Source organism: Phyllobates terribilis, unplaced genomic scaffold (assembly GCF_046119375.1).
Source record: "Phyllobates terribilis strain yellow unplaced genomic scaffold, ASM4611937v1 Scaffold_3__8_contigs__length_932513732, whole genome shotgun sequence".
Taxonomy (NCBI): domain Eukaryota; kingdom Metazoa; phylum Chordata; class Amphibia; order Anura; family Dendrobatidae; genus Phyllobates; species Phyllobates terribilis.
The window spans coordinates 782,818,031-782,835,141 of NW_027362763.1; the positions used below are offsets into that span (position 1 = coordinate 782,818,031).

The 17,111-nt window shown below is 43.1% G+C and overlaps 1 protein-coding gene across 2 annotated transcripts in view; it reads left to right on the forward strand.

The window, feature by feature from the left end:
- USP34 (ubiquitin specific peptidase 34) overlaps window positions 1–17,111 on the forward strand; it is a 143,233-nt gene that overhangs the window by 15,836 nt on the left and 110,286 nt on the right. For both annotated transcript variants that reach the window (XM_073672310.1, XM_073672311.1), the window contains exons 2-3: window positions 7,832–7,919; window positions 9,877–10,309. In XM_073672310.1, coding sequence (XP_073528411.1) covers window positions 7,832–7,919; window positions 9,877–10,309 — 521 coding nt within the window. The remainder of the gene's footprint in view (window positions 1–7,831; window positions 7,920–9,876; window positions 10,310–17,111) is intronic.

Here is a 17,111-nt window from a genome sequence, read left to right on the forward strand (position 1 = left end):
ATGTGTACAAACACTTAGGTCCTATTTCTATGTGTTTCGACTTTCGTTTTAGTCATGGTCTGACGTCACATAACATGGAATTAAATACGATAAAAAAAGGCGTGTGTATGTAAAGAGATATGGTATTACTAAAACCAACTTACCCATAAAAAAACTAGTCTCCAATCAGGTGGAAAAAATAATTTATAAGGGTATGTACACATGGTCAGTATTGGCTGCGCTTTGAGTGCAGCATACTTTATGCTGCTTCCAAATCGCTGCATGCAGGTGAATCCGCATGTGTTCATTGAACCATGCGGATTCACCGCATCATATACAGTACAGACCAAAAGTTTGGACACACCTTATCATTTAAAGATTTTTCTGTATTTTCATGACTTTCAAAATTGTACATTTACACTGAAGGCATCAGAACTATGAATTAACACATGTGGAATTATATACTTAACAAAAAAGTGTGAAACAACTGAAAATATGTCTTATATTCCAGGTTCTTCAAAGTAGCCACCTTTTGCTTTGATGACTGCTTTGCACACTCTTGGCATTCTCTTGATGAGCTTTAAGAGGTAGTCACCGGAAATGGCTTTCACTTCACAGGTGTGCCCTGTCAGGTTTAATAAGTGCGATTTCTTGCCTTATAAATGGGGTTGGGACCATCAGTTGTGTTGTGCAGAAGTCAGGTGGATACACAGCTGATAGTCCTACTGAATAGACTGTTACAATTTGTATTATGGCAAAAAAAAAGCAGCTAAGTAAAGAAAAACGAGTGGCCATCATTACTTTAAGAAATGAAGGTCAGTCAGTCCGAAAAACTGGGCAAACTTTGAATGTATCCCCAAGTGCAGTTGCAAAAACCATCAAGCGCTACAAAGAAACTGGCTCACATGAGGGCCGCCCCAGGAAAGGAAGACCAAGAGTCACCTCTGCTTCTGAGGATAAGTTTATCCGAGTCACCAGCCTCAGAAATTGCAGGTTAAGAGCAGCTCAGATTAGAGACCAGGTCAATGCCACACAGAGTTCTAGCAGCAGACACATCTCTTCAACAACTGTTAAGAGGAGACTTTGTGCAGCAGGCCTTCATGGTAAAATAGCTGCTAGGAAACCACTACTAAGGACAGGCAACAAGCAGAAGAGACTTGTTTGGGCTAAAGAACACAAGAAATGGACATTAGACCAGTGGAAATCTGTGCTTTGGTCTCATGAGTCCAAATTTGAGATCTTTGGTTCCAACCACCGTGTCTTTGTGCGATGCAGAAAAGGTGAACGGATGGACTCTACATGCCTGGTTCCCACCGTGAAGCATGGAGGAGGAGGTGTGATGGTGTGGGGGTGCTTTGCTGGTGACACTGTTGGGGATTTATTCAAAATTGAAGGCATACTGAACCAGCATGGCTACCACAGCATCTTGCAGCGGCATGCTATTCCATCCGGTTTGCCTTTAGTTGGACCATCATTTTTCAACAGGACAATGACCCCAAACACACCTCCAGGCTGTGTAAGGGCTATTTGACCAAGCAGGAGAGTGATGGGGTGCTACGCCAGATGACCTGGCCTCCGCAGTCACCGGACCTGAGCCCAATCGAGATGGTTTGGGGTGAGCTGGACTGCAGAGTGAAGGCAAAAGGGCCAACAAGTGCTAAGCATCTCTGGGAACTCCTTCAAGATTGTTGGAAGACAATTTCTGGTGACTACCTCTTGAAGCTCATCAAGAGAATGCCAAGAGTGTGCAAAGCAGTCATCAAAGCAAAAGGTGGCTAGTTTGAAGAACCTAGAATATAAGACATATTTTCAGTTGTTTCACACTTTAAGTATATAATTCCACATGTGTTAATTCACAGTTTTGATGCCTTCAGTGTGAATGTACAATTTTCAGTCGTGAAAATACAGAAAAATCTTTAAATGAGGTGTGTCCAAACTTTTGGTCTGTACTGTACATTACAGTGATATAAGTTCTCTTGTGGAGACTTGCGTCTCCGCAAGAGAGATTGACATGCTGCGGTCTGGAAAGACGCGCCGCATGTTCGCGGGTGAGCCTCATGTGCGCGGAGAACTCAGTGGGCATGGGATTTCTTGAAATCCCATCCACTATGCTGTAGCATCTGGCTGCTGCGGATTACACAGCAGTAATCCGCAGCGATTACTGATCGTAGGCACGTACCCTAAAGTTATGTGTGCACTTTAAGGATTTGATTGCAGGAATTTCTGCAGTGTTTCTGCATCTTTTGGCAGGCAAAACGCTGCAGGGAAAAAAAGCGTGTTTTAATGCGTTTTTGTACATCAATTAATGCTTTTTGGAGCTAAATAAAAGTTATTTGAAAATAGAAATGTGGGACATTGCTTTTATCCTTGGATTACAGTCAGAACTGGGGTGAGTATATTGGTTAATTTAAATGATTAAAGAATGTGTCTGTGGTATTTCAAATAGTGTTTGCTCTGTGTGTTTATTTAACTCTTTACTTTAGTTTAATTAGATTTGGTAGTGAAAGGGTCTGACACCTTGTCATCACACAAAAGAGCAAGGTGTCAACTAATCCTAGACACCCAATCTCATTAGCATTTCCATTCAAGTCATTTCTGTGGCACCTGAGCGCTGCTGTTTTTAGCCTAGGAAGGTGCCATTAGGCAAACATGTTCCCTTGCTATAATAACAGCTCACAGCTGTTTCATTAGCCGCTACGGCCCCCGCCCCCCAGATCAGCAACAAGCCGCGCTTTGGACGCAGCGTATTTTTGCTGCGTCCAAAATGCTGTGTTCTAATGCCGTACTTTTGTTGTCGGTACATGTGAATCCACCGCATATAATGACATTTCAGTCGGTCAAAATCTGAAGCGTCTCTGCTACAGAAATTAACATGCTGCGGGTGAGTTTTGGTACGTGGCCATGATCAGGAAATGCTGCGGGTTTGACTCTGCGTGTTTATGCAGCGTCAAACCTGCAGCGTCCAGATGTTACAGCATAGTGGATGGGATTTCTAGAAATCCCATGTCCACTATGCATGTATCTGAGGCTGCGGATCGCCCTTGGACACTGACATGCGCACGTCTTTCAGGACCACGGCATGTCAAATTCTCTTGCGGAGTCGCTAGTCTCCGCTACAGAAGTTTGACCACTGTAATGTATAGAATGCGGTAAATCCGCATGGTTCAGCGAACATATGCGGATTTACCTGAGTTCAATAGAATGCAACATTTTAAATGCAGCAAAAATATGCGTCCAAAGCGCTGCTACGTCCGGATCGTGGGCACAAAGCCTAATTTTTTTTTTTAAAACGGCGTGGGTTCCCGCATCACTTTCATAACCAGCAGAGGGAAAGCAGACCACTGGGGGCTGATATTACTAGCCGGGGAGGGGGCCATTAGCCAAAAAATGTTCCCTGGCTATTAATAACAGCCCACTGCTGTTTGCTTAGCATTTATTGGCTAGATTACAGGGGGACCCCAGAAAAAAAAGTGACCCTATAAAATCTAACCAGAAAAGGCTAAACAGCTGTGGGCTGATATTAATAACTAGGGAAGGGGCCATGGATCCTGGCCCCCTCCGGCTAAGATCATTCCCTCAGCAGTCCCAGAAATGGCGCATCCATAGGATGTGCCTAATCTGGTGCTTAGCCTCCGCTCTTCCCACTGCCCTGTAGCGGTGGGGCAATGGGGTTGGGGTTCATGTCAGCCTTGTATTGGCGGCTGACATGAAGCCCAGGTTAGTAATGGAGAGGCGTCCCCCATTACTAACCGCTTAGTAAAGTTTTCAACGCTTTTTCAATAAGACACCGCCAGAAAGCTTTTTTTATTGAAATAAAATGACACACGGTTTTAATTATTTATTTATACTGCCAATCCCCAAAGCCCTCAACCTTCTGTAAAAAATAAACAAATAAAATAAACAACCATATCCCTCACCTGTCCGCCGTCACGACGTAATCCAGATTGTCCCTCGGCGATCCGGGTCACTTCTACAGCAGTCAAATCAATCACTGATGTAACTGCTGTAGAATACAGCAATGTACACTGACAGGAGTGTAATCACTCCTGTCAGTGTACATGGCTGTGCTGTAGGAGTGAGGTCACTTGGGTTCATCAGCTGATCAGCCCAGCTGACCTGCGCATCAATGATACGTGGGAACATTGCTACGCAACACCGGTACTCGCATGACCTCAGCCGGCACCTGAGCGATATACACTGCTGAGAGTGAGCGCGCTCCCGTCAGTGTACCGCTGGCTGCCGAGGGATCAGGACGCCGGGGGATATAGATGTTTTTTTTTTTTAACTTTTTTTTTTTCACTGACCGCACACACGCTGGCTCGGCTGAGGAGACTACTGCTCCCCTCAGCCGCTCTGCTCTCGCGGTTATCAGCGGGAGCCGCGGTCGGATGATGGGAGAAGTAGTCTTCCCCAGCTGACCCGGGTACCATCCTATGTGCGTATTTGACCCATTGACTAGTAAAATACGCAGCAAACAACCGCAGCAAATCCGCAAATATATTTATACCTGCGAGTTTGCTGCAGTTCAATTAAAGTCAATGGGTGGGAAACGCTGCAGAAACGCTACAAAGAATGGACATGCGTATTTAAACGCAATGACAATCCTGAGTGGAAAATTCCGCATCATGTGCACAGCACATCAGGATTGTCATTGCATTAGCTAGCAGACAGATTAATGTTTTTCATGCATTAACGTGCTGAAAAAACGCATCAAAAACGCACCGTGTGCACTTAACCTAACTCTCAGAATATGGGGATACAAAAAGAATATAAAAGTGCTTCTCACTAAATTAGGATATCATCAAAAAGTTAATTTATTTCAGTTCTTCAATACAAAAAGTGAAACTCCTATTATATAGTCATTACAAACCGAGTGATCTGTTTCAAGTGTTTATTTCTGTTAATGTTGATGATTACGGTTTACAGCCAATGAAAACACAAAAGTCATTATCTCAGTAAATTAGAATACTTTATAACACCAGCTTGAAAAATGTTTTTAAAGTCTGAAATGTTGGCCTACTGAAATGTATGTTCAGTAAATGCACTCAATACTTGGTCGGGGCTCCTTTTGCATCAATTACTGCATCAATGCGGCGTGGCATGGAGACGATCAGCCAGTGGCACTGCTGAGGTGTTATGGAAGCCCAGGTTGCTTTGATAGCAGCCTTCAGCTCGTCTGCATTGTTGGGTCTGGTGTCTCTCATCTTCCTCTTGACAATACCCCATAGATTCTCGATGGGGTTAGGGTCAGGTGAGTTTGCTGGGCAATCAAGCACAGTGATACTGCTGTTTTTAATCCAGGTATTGGTACTTTTGGCAGTGTGGACAGGGGCCAAGTCCTACTGGAGAACGAAATTTCCATCTCTAAAAGCTTGTCTGCAGAGGGAAGCATGAAGTGCTCTAAAATTTCCTGGTAGATGGCTGCACTGACTTTGGTCTTGATAAAACACAGTGGACCTACACCAGCAGATGACATGGCCTCCCCAAACCATCACTGATTGTGGAAACTTCACACTAGACCTCAAGCAGTTTGGATTGTGTACCTCTCCACTCTTCCTCCAGACTCTGGGACTTTGATTTCCAAATGAAATGCAAAATTTACTTTCATCTGAGAACACCACCTTGGACCACTGAGCATCAGTCCAGGTCTTTTTCTCCTTGGCCCAGGCAAGACACTTCTGGCGTTGTCTATTGGTCATGAGTGACCTTGACACAAGGAATGCGACACTTGTAGCCCATGTCCTGGATACGTCTGTGTGTGGTGGCTCTTGAAGCAATGACTCCAGCAGCAGTCCACTCCTTGTGAATCTCCCCCAAATGTTTGAATGGCCTTTTCTTAACAATCCTTTCTAGGCTGCGGTTATCCCGGTTGCTTGTGCACCTTTTTCTACCACACTTTCTCCTTCCACTCAACTTTCCATTAATAAGCTTGGATACAGCACTCTGTGAACAGCCAGCTTCTTTAGCAACGACCTTTTGTGGCTTACCCTCCTTGTGGAGTGTGTCAATGACTGCCTTCTGGACATCTGTCAAGTCAACAGTCTTCCCCATGATTGCGGAGCCTACTGAAACAGACTAAGGGACCTTTTTAAATGCTTAGGAAGCCTTTGCAGGTGTTTTTTGTTAATTATTCTAATTTACTGAGATAATGACTTGTGTTTTCATTGGCTATAAGCTATATTCATCAACATTAACAGAAATAAACACTTGAAGTAGATCACTCTGTTTGGAATGACTCTATACAATGAGTTTCACTTTTTGTATTGAAGAACTGAACTAAATTAACTTTTTGCTATTCTAATTTAGTGAGAAGCACCTGTATATAATTTTTTGCAAAGGTGTATTTTAAGTGTGCAAACATTACATATATTGCACGGTAGAGTAGGAAGAGCAATTTGCGGATAGGATGCAGGTCTCCGGACCTGTGCTCAGCAGACTCGTAGACCTATATGAGGCTGTCGAGTTCAGGTCAGGACAGCCACAGCTGGTCCGTGCATCAGACCACGAAACACAGGTGTGTGAATCCTTCCTTATCCTGTGCTCTATGCTGAGCATTTGTCGGGGTTTGTGTCTAATTCTCCACCAAAACAGCATTCAGACCAAACCCCTGACAGAACCATTCACTGTAATGAGTCAGATGGAGTCACTTTGGACTCAGTGTGGCCTCTGTTTTGGTGGTGTCTCTTCTTTTTAGACATGCACAAAAGCGTGTAATTTCCAAAATGTGGTCGCTTTGGGGTTTTTCTGTGGTTCTTGCACCTTAGGGGTTCTGCAAATAATGCCCATGCTTTGGTTTTCGATCATTTATGGGGTACGGTTTAGGAGATATTCTTACAAATGTCTCATTTTACCCCTTGTGAAAATGAAAAATTTGAGGCAATAGCAAAATGTTAGTGGAAAAAAAAATAATTTTTCATTGCACTTAACCCTTTAGCTGCTATACTTGAATTAAAGTTTCCCAGTGTGGTTTTAGATTCTTTGCGAGAGTGCAGGAGAAAGGGTGGGACATTCTGATGTGTAGTCCCCTCCAGACTCGCTTCAAAAGTGAAACGGTCCGTAAAAGAAATAGATTTTGTAAATTTGGTTGAGAAAATTAACATTTGATACGAAAGTTTTCTAACATCCTAGCAAAATTAGATGTTTGAAGCCGATGTATAGCAGAAATGTTATTTATTAGCTATTTTGTGTGCTATCAGGTTTAAGAGCATGAGCAAATTTAAAAAAAAAAATGTGTATATATATATATATATATATATATATATATATATATATATATATATATATATATATATATATATATATATATATATTTATAATATAATTTTTTTTTTTGTTAAACTTCAGATATGTTTTGTATTTATTTTTTTAATATTGACCTAAATGTACTAATATAAAGTGTACAATGTGTCATGGAAAAAGCAGCCTCTGAATCAGTAGTATATGTCGAAGAATCCCAGAATTATTTCTACACAATGTGATACATGTCAGATGTGAAAAATGAGGCTCATGCAGGGACGTCAGAACCCTCTGCGGTGGGGAGGGGTTTAGAGAAGATGGCTTTATTCCAGGCTGACGGCAGTCTTGATAAATTCACTCCTGTATATTCTCCATTTCCTCAAAGTGCTCCAAAAACATACTAAAAGGTTAATTTACTTCCTATGTATGCATCTGATATAGGGACCCAAGATTGTTAACCCCATAGGGTACAGATATGAATGGTGACAGTCTGCTGCACGTTGCTGTGGTTTGGCGCTGTGTGAACCAATGTTAAATACATCAGTGATTGCTCCACACTTTTGCCTCGCACTGGCTTTTATACCTCTTCATAATAACTTTTGTTTTTATATTGTAGTATCCGACTCTGATGGCAGTGATGAGTTGCACCTCAGAAAAGAACATGCTCTCAAGATATTTGCTTACATTAATTCCTGGACACAGAGGTAAGCGGTGTGTAATTCTGCAGCGCAGCTGATTTATATACCATGCAAATCCTACTCGTTCTTTATAGATGTCTCTACAATTAATATTGTATATAAAAGGCAATGGGTCACGTGTGTGTGTGTGTGTGTGTGTGTGTGTATGACATTTATCTCTACTTAACTACATTTTTTTTTTATAGAATTGAGACGATTACTAGTCTGCAGGGAACAGTCCAGTATACAGCTGTGATTTATGCAGTGTGTGCTCCAAAATGGGAGGGCTTTTTGCATTTATATAAAGTTTATTCATTGTATGAACTTTATACTACATTTCAAGAGCTGTCTGTAAACAGTGTACAGGTCAGGACACCATCATTCTGTCATACTGTTTTGTGACTGCTTCTGGGTCCTGCAGATCATCTATTAGTTTGACATAGCGATTGTGTCCTGCTCCGTACACAGTTTACCAGTCTGCGCTGCTTGAGCAGGTGACCGCTGATTAGTGGGGCCGCCAGGTGTCTGTCCCCCACTGATCTCATCCCAGAACTGGAAAATGCCTGTAAAGGAAATCTGTCAGCACGGCAGTAGTTGTATGGCTCTTATAAAAAAATGCTACCTTTTTTGTAGTGATCTGATGTGCCAAATATTAGAAATCTGCCTTTGCCCTTGGATGGCGTCTTCCTAATGTATTGACACGCCCTTAGTGCACTTTCAGCCTGATTTGCATTTGGCTGCTACTCTAGATTTCTCATGACTGTGTATCCTTTTCACATATGAAGCTCTGGTATGGCCCCAGTAAAAGTGCGTGATGAGCGAGCATGTACGTTACTCAAGATTTACAAGCATGCTCGGGTGTTTTCCGAGTATTTGCGGCATGCTCCAATGTTTTATGTTTGAGTCACTCCGTGTGCATGATTTGCGACTGTTTGACAGCTTTATTACATGTGAGGAATGCCTAAGTGCCCATGATGCAGAAATGCTCCGGATTTTTCCTGAGCGTTTCTGCATATCTCTGGCAGAAAAAACGCATGCGGATTTTACATGCGTTTTTTCAGCCAGGGACAAGCGTTTGTCACGCGTTTTGCACATGCGAATTCGCATGCGGGTTGTCAAGCGCTTTTCCAAGCGATTTTTAGTATCACTTAGAAAAGTGCTTGACAACTTGGTCACACTATACAAATCCATGCAACCAGCTGACGTCGGCGGTCGCGTGACCTGTCACATGACTAAATGACGTTATGGAAGGTCCTTTTACACCATCGCGAGCCACCGGGGAGCCTGGATGCATTGTACAGGAGACCGGGGGCCATCAGAAGGGGAGTATAATGTTTTTTTTATTTTAAATTCTTTTTTTTTTTTTTCTTTTTTTTTTTTTACAGGTTCTATTGTACCTGGGTCTGGAGGAGAGTCTCCTCTTCTCCAGACCCGGGTACCATCCGCGCAGTGAATCGCTTAATATCCGCGTGTGCTCATGTAGTCATGCAGATATTAAGCGATTCAATTCAAGTCAATGGCGGCAATTACGCTGCGTGTCCGCAAAATGAATGGACATGCTTCGTATTTTTCCGCAATGATAATCAGCAGCGGAAATTTCCGCAGCATGTGCACAGCACATGCTGATTATCATTGGGGAACATGGCCGACCTTATACCAAGCGTTTGTTAAGCGTTTTTCGCAGTGGAATTGCCGCTGTGGAAATGCTTAAAAAACGCATAGTGGGTACGCAGCCAAACAGTCGGAAATCATACACACAGTGAGTCAAACATAACATTCGAGCACACCACAAATACTCGGCGAGTACCCGAGCATGCTCGCCGAAATGGTTAACAAAACACGCTCGCTCATCACTCGTCCTGACTGCTTTCCTTTAATGTGTGCGAGTAGTGTATGATCAGAACATCTGAATGGCACTGTGTAGAAAGAGCCTTAATTTAGATGCACACTGATTTATTTTTATTTTTTTTACTTTTGTTTTTAGACAGTGTCTGTGCTGCTTTAAGGAGTATAAACATTTGGAGATTTTCAACCAAGTGGTATGTGCCCTTATTAACTTGGTGATTAGCCAAGTCCAGGCTCTGCGGGACCAGCTTTTGAAAATTTGCACTACTAGCCCTGATACAAACTGGCAGGATGAGCCTAACCCATCCGAGGAGCTGCTGAATGTGGAGAAGGAGCCTCAGGAGGAGGAGGGGGAAGAAGGGCCATCGCCACCATGTAAAGCCCCTGAGAAGCCGTTAGAAACTGCAAGGACTTGTAACCTGACAGAAGAGGACCCACTGAAAAGCACTGACCCGTTTAGTTTATGGAGTACTGATGAAAAAGAAAAACTCTTGTTGTGTGTGGCAAAAATCTTTCAGATCCAATTTCCTCTCTACACAGCGTACAAGCATAACACCCATCCCACAATAGAGGTACGGGGCATGGTCGGGACATGTAATGCTGCCGGGGTCCATCTCTAACAAGTAGATGAGCTGTAATGCTTCAAAGAATTGTTTTCTTGCACTGAAACTTTGTAATATCCAAGCTCCAAATGTTTAGGCGTGTAACTGCGACCTTAGGGACCACGTGAATATCAATGCACCATGGCCATAAAGCAGCCCCTATATGAGCCATTGTGCATGGTGTGTCTATATAGACTGTAATATGGACATGCGCAAAAAGTTTTAGTAATTTGTTGACCTCAGTAAGGACACTTTTAAACGTGTTTTGCTTTTTTCGGTTTTTGGCTGGCAATTATGTGCACTTTTGATTATTTATAGATATGGATGTAGACTTCCGCGAAAAGTGCATGTAATAGAAAAAAAATCTCTTTAAACGCATGGCTTTAACATGTATTTTGAAATGCTGAAAACCCATGTAACGGAGGCCAGATTTTAGCTAGCAATGCTTTTCTGTGACCTCACAACACAGTTTACAAATAACTACTAGAGATGAATCTATTCGCAGGACCCTGGTCCAGTGACTATATCAGTACTCTGTGACTGGCTGACGAAAGCCCTGCAAGCCTCCTCTTACGAAACTGGCATCGGTGGCTCTTTTGGTTGGCTGCCCTGGTGCTATAGCATGTTGTGGCGTGGTGCACACATGACTTGGCTCTCCAGTGGTTAATAGAGAAGCCGGCTATGTCAGCAGGTAGAAGGCCGTTCGCAGGGCTCCTGTCCAGTGGCCTCGTTTTGCTGATGTGGCTGCTGGACCAGGGTCCTGCAAATTGATTCACTCACCTCTAAAAATGACCCATAAGTGCTACAAAGGTCAACTCCCTCAAATAATAAAGGATATAAATAAATTACATTTTATTAAATTAACTTAAAAGAAACAGTAGTGTTGAATCCATATTGCTTATAGAAAGTGCTTAATTCCAATGGTCAGTCTGCACAAATTGACAAATGCACTTTCATATGTCAATTTATTACTGCAGTCTATGACTAGTTAACACATTACAAGAAAAATAACCAGCCTTCTGTTATCAGGAGCCACTGGTTAGAAAATATAGGGGTTGTCCACTACTTTTGATGGTCTGTCTTTAAGATAAGTCATCAATATCGGATTGGTGGGGCTGCGACACTCTGCACCTTTACTGTTGTAAAGGTGCAGAGCTGTTCACCGGTTCACCAGCTGTTCACCGGTGCCAGTGGCGGTAGTCAGAAGTGATCAGTCGCTGAGTCGTACAGCTCGGTCTACTGTATAGTGGATGTGGCCATGTACTGTACATGCGCTCCTAGACGAATGAATGGTAGTGGATCTGCAGTACCCCTTTGCAACCATTTAATACAGCTGATGGAGCTGCGCCGCAACTGGTAACATCTGTCCGCCGCTGGCACCGGGAATGTCTGATCAGAGGGTATGCCGGGTTTTGCTCCCCCACTGATCTGATATTGATGACCCATCTTAGGGATAGGACATTAATATAAAAGTAGTGAACATCCCCCTTTAATTGGCCTTATACAAATATATAGGTGTGGCATTCTGAATGTAGTGAATTACAGTATAAATATATTGGCCATTTAAAAAGGCAGCAAATTAATACAAAAGCAATAATTTATTAACCCCAAAACATTACATGTGAAGAATGTGTTTATATGAAATACAAAGCTGATGATCCGACTACTAAAATGGCCCGTGGCTACTGGGATTGGTGGTGCACAAAGAAGAGCTTCCTGCACTGACTATGACCATTTATCTATTGTACACAGTCCGGTATAATGCCATGTAGCCTGGAAATGTTGGAATAATAGTTAAAGGGAACCTGTCAGTTTCACGCTGCCTGTAATGTCACCGGCTGCGTTATTGCAGGCAGATGTGTTTACTCTTTAAAATGCTGCGTTTCAGAGGGAACATACTTAAAGAAGCTGGTGGAGCCCCTGTGGGGCTGACTAGTCCAAGGCAGGTCCCCGGCTGGCTATATTTCTACTCCAGTATTTTGATTTGACTACAGGACCATTGGAATGGGGTCCTTGAGGCAGACACCTATATCTTTGTCTGCGTCCAGTGCTGCTGGCTTGACCTATGTATAAAATATATGTATACATAGTGAGCATGCGGGCCTCCCTTGACTTTTCACTGCCAGTAGAGTTGGGATACTCCCATATATAGAAGCTATTGCTACTTGTAGGTTGTTCTATGTGTTGTGTACGTTTTTGGGGAAATCTGGGTGTCAGTGCTGACTTCCATTACTGCTCAATTGTGTTAGAGGATGCGTCATAATAAAAGCAGGAAAATATGATGTTAAGGATTCTGGACAGCTGGGTGACATCCTATAAGGAGCATTAAGCCCTTACTCTGAATTATATTTTCATATGTCGGGTCCCCTTCTTTGAAGTAAGGTCAGAAACTGAGCCTGCTTTATTGCCAACTGATGATGGCTGTGTGATACAGCCATCATCTGCCTCTAACAATCGGGGGTGGAGCCAAGTGCTGCCTGATATTAGCTTGTTAAGTGCCCTTGTCAGTCTCTGAAAGCAGCATTTACAGTGCATGGTATATTGATCGGAGTGTCATCAACCCCCAGAATGCTGTTGCAAGGTGACTTTTTTTGCTATGTAAGTCAGTGGTCTTCTGAAGACCCCCGTGCCTGTCATGACGATGCTCCTATGAAACCCAGTGGTGTATTGGTTATTACTATATGCTCCAATACTATGGTATAAGTGATTGCAGGTTCAGGAAAAAAAAAAATTTTTTTTTTTATAAGTTATAATTCTCCCTTTTTCCCCCCATTAAAATAAAGTACATTTAAAAAAATAAAATAAACATTTGCTATCACCATGTCCATAGAATTCTAATCTATCAAAATATAAAAAATACCCCCCCCCCCCCCAACCTCCCATTAAAATAAAATATGCAAGTTTGGTATCACAATCATTGTATTAATCTGGAAAAACAAATTGCCAGGGTCGCACAGTGAATTTTTTTTCTTTTGCACATTTTCACCGCACTTACATTTTTTTTAAATTTTTTTTATAATTCCTAATGAATTCCATGTGGACAGAAAAATATGGGCATTAAAAAGAGAAGGGAGAAAAACGTAAAATCGCCCAGCCGGGAATGGGTTTCTTTGCCGCCCTACGATGTTAGGTGATTGTGAGAGGAAAACTTCCCACAAGGCCAGAGATTGTGTAACTGCGGCTTCTTTTGGCAGGATGGTTTAGGATACCATAAACTGTGTTATCTAATATTGCTGGGGGCTAAATGTCAAAATCTTTGTAGTAAGGAGGCATTTAATGTATATAACACATTCTCTAGAGAGTAAGCGATTACATAACCTGACTGCTGAGAAATGCTGCAGACAGGGGAAATGTCTCTGGGTAGTTCTAGATAGTAATGCTTAAAAACTATAATCACTCTATAGCACTTAAAGGGGTATTCACATCTCAAAGATCCTATCGCAATATGTAGTAGGTGTAATAATAATATTTGCAAATGCCTTCAATTAAAATTGTAGTATAGTTCTCCTGATAACCCATGTCGCTTACCTCAAGTGCATGCTATTGCAGTAGCTTAGGTATCTATGGTTACAACCACTAGCAAGTAACTGTGTCACTATGAGTGGTCATAACCAGGGATACCTAAGATGCTGCAATGGCCTGCACAGGAGGTAAGCGACATAAGTTATCAGGAGAGCTATATTACATTTTTAATAGGAGGTATTTGCTCATATTATAACACCTACTACATATTGGGATAGGATCTTCGAGATAGGAATACCCCTTTATTACCTGCTTTATGGCAGAGGTCAGTAACCTAAGGTATTCCACCGGTTATGAAACTTTAACTCCTAGATAGCGTTCAGGAAATGCTGTGATTTATAACAGCTTGTATGCGGCAGGAAAACACTGTTTAAAATACACACATTTTAGTGGGTGGCGATGCAAGAAACTGTAGTAACTGCAGCGCTGTCACCTGACACGTCCTGTTATAGATGGGGCAATGGACACTGCGGGGAGTGAGTGCAGCGCTGCCCCCTGCGACGTCCTGTTATAGATGGGGCAGTAGACGCTACGGGGAGTGAGTGAAGATCTGTCCACTGTGACATCGCATTTGAGACTTCTCTCAAATGAAATGTTGCCGGAAGTGCAGTAAAAAAACCACATTTAGGGATTAGCAGGATAGGGAGAAGTGTAGGGTAGTGTGTAATAAAGGTAATTACAAAAGTGGGAACGGTTTAAAGATAGATATTTAGAAAGGACATTTTAGGTGCCGGAATGCCACAGCTACGTCTGGCATATCAATGACTTGTCAAAAGTAAAACCACAAGGCAGATTACAACTGTACTTTGGAGTGAAAGGGTAAAAACAAAATCTATGAATGATCAATATTCCTCCGTGGGCCCAACAATAACCCCTTTCATCTTTTATCGATAGTTTCAATGTTGCCGGATTTTGATCTTTTTATATTACGTGTCTGTATTTGCGCTCTCCTTATTTTCCTGCTCTTGCTGCAGAGACATGCTCATGTTGCAGGGTGCTTATAAAATGAAGAATGAAGGAAAGGTGCCGGCTGTGGCCTCCTGTGGCGCCGGCTGTGGCCTTCTGTGGCGCCGGCTGTCACAAGCCCCTGGGAACATTAGAGCAAGGGGCTGGTCCTGAATTCAATGAAACTGACCTTCTATCAAAGTTGTTTGTAACTCAGGCCGTAGACTTGCTATAATATTGCTTTTAGAATTTGGTTCTAAATGCAATTTTAGTTTAGATTTTTCTTTCAACTGACATGCTTCCTCACTGTGTGCGATGCACTGACCTAATACCTTGCAATGCAAAAGCATTACTGAGTATTAGATAAGCGATCAGGGCAGGGTAAGTTGATGTCACATACTGGGACAAAGCAAAAATGTATTAAAAAAAAAAAAAAAAAAAAAAAAAAAAAAAAAAGATTTTTGGTACTCACCGTAAAATCCTTTTCTCGGAGCCTTCATTGGGGGACACAGCAAACCATGGGTGTATGCTGCTGCCACTAGGAGGCTGACACTAGGCAGAAAAAAAGGTTAACTCCTCCCCAGCAGGCAACACCCACACTGGGAGTGAACTAACCAGTTTGTGAGAAAGCAGTAGGAAAGGAGGTATAAAGGATTACCCTAAGATGAACCAAAAAAGGCACAAATAAGGGTGGGTGCTGTGTCCCCAATGAAGGCTCCGAGAAAAGGATTTTACGGTGAGTACCAAAAATCTTCTTTTCTCTATCGCTTCATTGGGGGATACAGGAAACCATGGGACGTCCAAGAGCAGTCCGTCCCTAGGGTGGGAAGAGACAAGTACTCCAAAGGTAAGGTCGATCTACTACTGCCTGAGGGACCTTCCAATACCGATTGGCATTGCTGATGCCGAGTGGAGATACTGTGTAGTAGAAGGAGAAAGTGTGGACCGAAGACCAGGAAGGACGAACAGTCCAGGAAGGACGAACAGTCCATGGAGCAATAGGAACATTCTGGATAAACTGGCAGTGTCCCCCCGTTCAGGGGAAAAACTGTGGAGGAAAAAACAAAACAGAGTACAGATTGAAGCACCAGACTGTCTAATCTAGCGCTCCACCCTGTATGTAAGTATGGCTAAAAAGATGAGACTGGCTCTAAACCTGAGCGAGTCGGAAAAAGGAAAGGGTCCCGGACTTCCTGCGACCCTGAAAGGGGGGCATTAGAAGGCAGTTCCCCGGCCAGGGAGCAAGTGTCTCAGAACACCTCCACTTCCGACAGGCGTAAGGCCTAGGCTAGACGGGAGGATAGCCACTCCCATACAGGGAAAACTTCCCTAAGGGGGGAAGAATTAAGGACCGATCTGGGGAAGGGCCTCCCTGTTCCATGTGTTACACTGTCTCCCAAATTTACCCAACATGCTTATGTGGAGATGAGAGAAGAAGGCGAAAAAAAAAAAAAGTGAACAGGGAGATGGACACCAAAGGAGTCCAACTCTCCAGGGAAGGATCGAGAAGTCTTACCGTGAAAGTGAAGACTATGGCGCCAACGGAGGGAGGATTCCACCCACGGTAGGATTAAACATGATGACACATGTCCCGCAGAAGTAACGACCGCTCATCTGAAGGGGATGCTTTGATGAGAACCTTACCTGCCTCTGGAAACGACCCACTGGTTCGTGTTACGCTGGACAGGACCGGTTTACATAAGGGCCATCATGTCCTGCTAGGCGGAAGTTCTCTCCGTCGAAATAGAAGGTACGGCAAGAGACATGACATTAATGAGGTCGTAGTCAGGTAGACGGCAGACTGATTCAGGTTGTGGAATTAGGTGTTTCATCATGAGGCGTCTGGAGACCGATAGTCCATCTTGATCCTAGACAAGTGGCAATCCCTAAAGGAAGGAAGAAAAGAGTATCTGCATGTGGAATCCAGAATCCAAAGATGAGACTTCCGAGATGAGCTCCGTTACCAACCGTTCATCCTGCATATGTTGGGTGCTGCCAACAACAGTCTCTGGAGGTGGAAACCTCTGACTGAACACATGTTAAGCCGGATAGTGCCGGCTTGAGGAAAGGCTTCCATGTCCTGAAAATCGGAAGTTCTCTTGTCGAAAGAGAAAATTAGCAAAAGACACAACATTACCGAGGTACCTGACTGGTAGGAGGTAATCAGGTGCTTCGTCTGTTTCGGTCCTCGAAAGTGACGGAAGAAAAATCGAGTACCTGTATGCGGAATAGTCTCCCTAGAGGAACGCCTCAAACGGCCGATTATCCAACTGATGAAAGGTGTTGACGACAACTGTAGGGAAAA